The sequence below is a fragment of the Malurus melanocephalus genome, unplaced genomic scaffold, assembly GCF_030028575.1.
Source record: "Malurus melanocephalus ecotype Western Australia unplaced genomic scaffold, MMel_1.1 scaffold_848, whole genome shotgun sequence".
NCBI classification, from domain to species: domain Eukaryota; kingdom Metazoa; phylum Chordata; class Aves; order Passeriformes; family Maluridae; genus Malurus; species Malurus melanocephalus.
The window spans coordinates 5899-12945 of NW_026624080.1; the positions used below are offsets into that span (position 1 = coordinate 5899).

The 7047-nt window shown below is 62.1% G+C and overlaps 1 protein-coding gene across 1 annotated transcript in view; it reads left to right on the forward strand.

Annotated features, from left to right (window-relative positions):
• Positions 1-7047, forward strand: part of PLCD3 (phospholipase C delta 3) — a 14166-nt gene that overhangs the window by 2065 nt on the left and 5054 nt on the right. Inside the window, exons 2-11 of the mRNA XM_057385622.1 lie at positions 994-1155; positions 2251-2479; positions 2576-2705; positions 3188-3413; positions 4224-4425; positions 4501-4645; positions 5544-5696; positions 5772-5921; positions 6242-6277; positions 6861-7020. Coding sequence (XP_057241605.1) covers positions 994-1155; positions 2251-2479; positions 2576-2705; positions 3188-3413; positions 4224-4425; positions 4501-4645; positions 5544-5696; positions 5772-5921; positions 6242-6277; positions 6861-7020 — 1593 coding nt within the window. The remainder of the gene's footprint in view (positions 1-993; positions 1156-2250; positions 2480-2575; positions 2706-3187; positions 3414-4223; positions 4426-4500; positions 4646-5543; positions 5697-5771; positions 5922-6241; positions 6278-6860; positions 7021-7047) is intronic.

Consider the following 7047-nt stretch of genomic DNA (forward strand, 5'->3'; position numbering starts at 1 on the left):
CTCCATCCCACACCTTGGGCAGGATGTGACCACGCAGGAGGTGCTGGCAGCTGGTGGCTGTGTCCCCCCGAGGCCATGGCAGGCTCAGGATGTCCCTGTGAGCCCCAAAACCACCCTTTCCCAGCCCAGGAGTGAAACCTCTGTCCCGAGTGGGACGTGGCCACTGGGGATGTTTTGTTTTGCTGCCAAAACAAAAAAAGGGAGGAAATAGCCACTCCGTGATGGATGGGAAAGTCCTGGCCTGCCAGTCCCCTGAGTCCACCCYGTCATTGTTCCCAGCCTGAGCTGTGCTGCTGGCACCATCCTGGCATCTCCATGCGGGATCCGGGCGGCTTTGCTGGGATTTAGCAGCTGGGCTGTGTCACGGCTATGTCCTGTCCCCCTGGACAGCCACACAGTGCTCTAAAAGGGCCCAAGGGCAGTGGCTTGTCCTGTGTGTCCTCTCCGGCCAGTCTGGTCCCATCCCAACCCCCTCCTGTGCCACCCCATCTGTCCCATCTTGTCCCATCCTGTCCTGTCATGTCTGTCCTGCCCACTCTGTCCCATCCATTCTGGTCTGCCCCACCCTGCCCTGTCCAACCCTACCTGCCTCATCTTGTCCCATCTTGTCTCAACTGCACTGTCACACTGTGTCATCCACGTCCCATCCCATCCCATGGATCCCATCCCATCCCATCCCATGGATCCCATCCCATCCCATCCCATCCCATCCCATCCCATCCAATCCAGCTCTCCAGTCCATCTCATTCCATCCTGTCCCATGCCAGCCTGTGCTGTTCTGTCCCATTGTGTCTGTCCCACCTTGTCCCATCCCATCAGGTCTGTCCTGTCCCGTTTGTCCCGTTTGTCCCATGCCATCCCACAGGATGCAGATGTGCACACAGATGTGCACTGACCCCCCACTCCCTCCCCATCCCCCAGTACACCCTCAGAACCTCCAGTGCTCCCCAGTGCCCCCCAGACCCCCCTCAAGCCCAGGGCTGGTCCCCACAGGTCTGACAGAGGATGAGGATGTCCAGCGGATGCTCCGGGGGTCCCTGCTCTGGAAGGTCAAGGCCAAGGGGGGCTCCAGGGAGCGGCTGTTCCGCCTGCAGGAGGACGGGGTGACCGTGTGCTTCGAGGGACGCTTCGGGCGYGCCCGCTCCCCCCAGAGCTGTGAGTGACAGCCCCACAGGGGCTCGAGGACACCGGGACACATCTGGAGCTGTAGGGAAGGGCCAGGTCCTGGGCAGTGCCCCAAACCCACCCAYAGACCCCCAYCCAGTCCTAGACCCTCACCCAGACYCCACCTGGGACCCAGAYCCCAATYCAGGACCTTGTCCACAACCTTGGACCTGGACTCCCACCCAGGATCCAGACACATGTGAGACCCAGACCCCAATCCAGGACCCCCACCTGGAACCCAGAGCCTACCCCAGGACCTGAACCCCCACCCAGGACCCAGATCCATTCCCAGCACCCAGAACCCCACCTGGAGCCCCACGCAGAACCCAGACTCCACCTGAGTTCCAGGCCCCAACCCAGGACCCAGACCTCAGCCCAGGACCCAAATCCCCATATGAGAACCAGACCCCACCCCGGGATRTGGAACTCCACAATGCAGACCCCAYCCARACCCSCAYCTGTGAYYCCTGGGATGGGGGTGCCCCSTGGGACACAGATCCCTGCCTGGAGCCCCCCCCATGACCTGGACCCCAGATCCCAACCCAGGACCCAGACATCTCCCAGAACCCAGACCCCAATCCAGGACCTGCCCAGACCCTGGGATGCAGACCCCAACCCAARATATGAATCCAGTCCAGAATATGGACCCCCACCCGATACCTGAGCCCCCAACCCACTTCACCCAACACCTCCCAGTGCCTCCCAGTGCCTCCCAGTACACCCCCTGCTGATCCCTCAGAGCCCCCACCCTTCCCCATCCCCCTGGGGTCAGCGCAAGGTCCTGTCTCCACCCCAGCCAGACTCTGTCCCCCTCCCTGGCGTCACCCATCCCTTTTCACCCTCCCGTCTGGGATGGGTGCCTGGAGCTGGCACCGCTGCCAGGCGGCTCCATCCCCTGCCAGCGTCCCGGTCCCCAWCCCCGCGGGGACAGCGGCCGCGCCTCCTGTCTCGCCTGGGATTAGCGGGTTAAGCCCGGCCTAGCGCCGTCCCCCGGGGGTGTCCGCCAGCAGCCRGGGYGGTGTCWCACAGGGYGGGTGACCCGAGCCTGCCCASGGTCCCTCGCCAGCCCTGCCCGTGTCCCCACAGTCTCGGTGGCGCAGCTGGAGGCGGTGCGCGAGGGTCGCCAGTCGGAGGGGCTGCGCAAGCACGGGGCCGCGTTCCCCGAGCGCCACTGCTTCACGCTCGTCTTCAAGGGACGCCGCAAGAACCTGGACCTGGCGGCCCGCGGCGAGGAGGACGCCCGGCACTGGGTGCAGGGGCTCGCCAAGCTGATGGGGCGGCTGCAGGCCATGAGCCAGATGGAGAAGCTCGACCAGTATCCTTTGAGGGATCTCAGGGGGCTTGGGGACAGGTTGGGGATAGGCTGGGGACAGGCTGGGTGACGCCAGGTGGTTTCCTTACCTGGGCACAGCTGGATCCACGGGGTCCTGCAGCGAGCTGACAGGAACAAGGACAACAAGATGTCCTTCCGGGAGGTGAAGAGCATGCTGAGGATGCTCAACATCGACATGGACGATGTCTACGCCTCCAAGCTCTTCAAGGTACCCGTCCTCAGTGGCACTGCCTGCTGTCCCCGCTGCTGTCACCGGGAGGGAATCGCTGGCTCCTTTTCCAGTGCCGGAACTGACCAACCCCTCACACCCAAAGCCACCCACTGCCACCGATGGCTGGGCACCATCAGGAGCACATGGTGGGGTGGGGTGGGCTGTTCCTGTCACCGTACCCTGTGTCCCCAAGGTGTGACATATCTCCCCCATGGAGAATTGTCCCTCTGGGCATCTCCCAAGGTGCCTTTCCACCTGGGGAAACTGAGGCACAGATATCTGCTCTGCTCCATTTGGCACTGGAGGGTCAGAGGGCTCTGGGTGGGGGAACAGAGGGGACGTGTCAGTGGCTGAGCCCCCCAAACTCATCACACACACACTGCCAGCTGCAGGGGACAGGCAGGACAAGGCAGGGGGTGGCCGTACCCCTGTCCCCACAGGGAGGGGACAGTCCCTGAGGCTGGGCTGTGTCCCATCAGGAGTGTGACCACTCGGGCAACGAGCGGCTGGAGGGCTGGGAGCTGGAGGAGTTCTGCCGGCAGCTGCTGCGGCGGCCGGAGCTGGAGGAGCTCTTCGGGCGTTACTCGGGCGAGGATCGGGTCCTGTCGGCCGAGGAGCTGCAGGATTTCCTGCGGGATCAGGGAGAGGAGTCCAGCCTGCGCCAGGCCCGCGCTGTCATCCGCACCTATGAGCTCAACGAGAAGGGTAGGGCTGACGGGGTGACAAGGTGACATGGTGGCATGGTGGCATGGTGGCATGGTGGCATGGGCACTGCTGGAGCCACGGGAAGCCATGGGTGGTGTGGGAATGGGGCTCTGCTTGGTGGTGTCACCCCCCAAACTGGTATGGGGTCCTCTGAGGTTGGGTGAGTGTCCCCGTGTCCCTTCCCACCGGTGTCAGCCACCCAACACATGGCCTGGTGGATGTGGCACTGAGGGGACAGGGGATGAGAAGGTAGGGATGGACAGGAGGTGGAGTTCCATGTCACCTGGGTGATGTGACACCAGCCCTGGTATGAATGTGACACTGCCTCAGGTGCCACCATGGAGGGTCCAGGGCAAACATGGTGCTAGGAGGACAGGGGACATCATGGTGGGGACAAAGGGTGTCCATATCTTTAGGGTGTCACTGGTAGATGTGGCCATTAGGGTAGATGTGACAGTAGCAGGATGGGGACATCAGATGGGAGATGGGACACAAAGGGACACATCTCCTGGCGGTGCCATAGTGCCAGGTCTGGGGTGAACATGGCACTGTGAGAGCAGAGGGCATCAGGGTTGGGGACAAGGAACCTCCACCCCACAGATGTCACCGTGCCATGTCCACGGTCAATGTGGCACTAGCAGGATTGGGACATCAGGATGGAGATGGGASACTCAAGGGAACTTCCATGTCCCTGGGTGCCACAGTGCCAGCTTAGGGCTGAGCATGGACACCCTGGGGACATCCAAGAGGGGAAGCCCCCTGACAGTGCCACACACACCCTCTGTGACACCTGGCACCGTGTCCCCGCAGCCAAGCGGCAGGACCTGATGATGCTGGACGGCTTCACCATGTACCTGCTGTCGGCYGCCGGGGACATCCTCAACCAGGAGCACACCCGGGTGCACCAGGACATGAGCCAGCCCCTGAGCCACTACTTCATCTCCTCGTCCCACAACACCTACCTGACCCGCAACCAGATCGGCGGCACCAGCAGCACCGAAGCCTATGGCAGGTGGGTGTCCCCGGTCCCCGGTGGCTCCAGCGTGACGCTGGGGCGGTGGCAGTGACGGTGGTGTGGCGGTGACAGGGCGCTGAGGGCGGGGTGCCGCTGCGTGGAGCTGGACTGCTGGGAGGGCTCYGACGGGGAGCCTGTCGTCTACCACGGCCACACGCTCACCTCCAAAATCCTCTTCCGCGACGTCATCGAGAGCATCCGCGACTCCGCCTTCGAGGTGAGGCCGGGGACGCCAGCCCTGGGGGGTTCTGGGTGTCGGGTGCTGGGTTCTGGGTGTCAGGTGTCAAGGTCTAGGTGCAGTGTTCTAGATGCCTGTTCTAGATCAGCGTTCTAGGTATTGGTTCAGGTTCTAGATAAACGTTCTAGCTGCTGATCCCAGTTCTAGCTCAGCATTCTATGCACTGTTGCCGGTCCTAAATCCAGGTTCTAGGTTTCGAACTCGGTTCTAGATCAGTGTTCTAGGTACAGACCCCGGTTCTAGATCGGTGTTCTGGGTGCTGGACCCTGTTCTAGATCAGCGTTCTAGGTATCGGGGCCTGGTTCTAGATCAACGTTCTAGGTGTTGATCCCATGTTCTAGATCAATATTCTGGGTGCTGAACTAGGGTCTAGATCAGAGTTCTAGGTCTCAGCTTCCGGTTCCAGATCAACGTTCTAGGTCTCGGGACTTTTCCCGGATCTAGATCAGCATTCTAGGTGCCAGGTTCCACATGCAGAGTTCTAGATGCCACGTTCTAGGTGTAACATTCTAGGTGCCGGATCTAGAGCAACATTCTAGGTATCGGTTCTAGGTGCCACAATTCTAGGGTTCTAGATGCAGAGTTCTAGATGTAACAGTCTATGTGTCAGTTCAAGAGGCAATGTTCTAGGTGCAGGGCTCTGGGTTCTGCATTCTGTGTGACAGGTCCTGGGTGCTGGGTCTTGGGTGYAGGGTGCTGGGTTTTGAGTGTCAGGTTCTGGGTTCTGAGTGCTGGGTCTCAGGCGCCAAGTGCTGGGTTCTGGATGCTGAGTGCCGGGTTCCGGATGTCTGGTTCTGGGTGCCGTGTCCTGGGCACTAAGCGTCTGGTTCTGGGTGCCGGGTGTTGGGTTCTGAGCACTGCCCATCCCCATGCCCAGAAATCTCCCTACCCCGTCATCCTGTCCCTGGAGAACCACTGCGGGCTGGAGCAGCAGGCCACCATGGCCCGGCACATGAGGACCATCCTGGGGGACAAGCTGCTGACACAGCCCCTGCAGGGGCACGACCCCCACCATCTCCCCTCCCCSGAGGTAAGGCCACCCACCCGCCCACTGCCGTGTCCCCGTGTCCCCTCCGAGCCCTGAGCTCGGCCCTGCCTCCTGCAGCAGCTGAAGGAAAAGATCCTGGTGAAAGGCAAAAAGCTGCCGGAGCTGTGGCAGGAGCCCCGGGGTGTCACCTGCGAGGAGGAGGAGGAGGAAGAGGAGGAAGAGGAAGAGGAAGAGGAGGAGAAGGTGCAGGAGAGAGGCCCTCGGCGGGTAAGGGGCTCTCCCAGGGATGTGGTGCCAGGGGACCAGGGCATCCTGGTGGTCCTGATGGATCAGAGCATCCTGGTGGTACCAGGGAACCATGGAATCCTGTAGGACCAGGGCATGCTGGAGGACCATGGAGTCTGGGTGGTCCTGGTGGATTACAGCACTCTGGGGAGGGACCATGGMGTCCTGGTGATGCTGTGGATCAGAGCACCCTGGAGGTGCCAGGGGACCCCTGGTGGCCCTGTGGGACCATGGAGCCCTGGCACTGTCCCAGGTGGGCACTGCCAGCAGTCCCCTCTGCAGCCCCGCTCTCTCTCTTGCAGTCGCTGCAGTCGCTGCAGGAGATCAAACCTCTGCAGGTGGGTGATGGGGTGGAGCTGGGGGGGCTGATGGGGCTGGTGCTGTGGGGTGGGGAGCGGCTGTCACTGCCTGGCAGAGGGGACTGAGCTTGGGGACCCCTCAGCTGTGCCTCCCTCATCCCACTGGGATGGGTGGGTGGTCCATTTCTGGGGTTTATGACACTTTGGGTGTCCATCACACCCAGGGTGACCCACTAGGGTCTCCATGGCCTCAGTTTCACATCACTTCAGTGGCTCCATCACCTCGAGGTCTCTGTCACCACAAATATTCCATCACTTCAGGTTCTCCATCACTTTGGGGTCTCCCTCACCTTGGGGTCTGTATCATCTGGGGCTGTCCATCCCCTTGGGGTTCAGGATCTCAACCTGCCTGGGTTCCCCATCAGCCCCTGGTCCCTCATCCCATTCATTGCCTCAGGTTCTGCACCACCTTGGGTCTCCATTGCATTGGGGTCCCCACCACCCTGAGGGTCCCCATGGCCTTGGGGGTCTCAGCACTCAGCACCAGCAGGGTAGGGAGGTCTGSAGACCCTTTGGTGACCACCAGAGCCAGGGTGGCCCTGACGCCACGGTGGCTCTGCAGGCCAAGGACGCGTCGCAAGTGTCCCCAGAGCTGTCGGCGCTGGTGGTGTACTGCCAGGCTGTCCCCTTCCCCGGGCTGGCACAGGCCCTGCGCCACCCCCAGCCCTGCCAGCTGTCCTCCTTCAGCGAGAGGAAGGCACGGAAACTCATCAAGGAGGCGGGTGAGGGTGACGGGATGGGGACAGGGA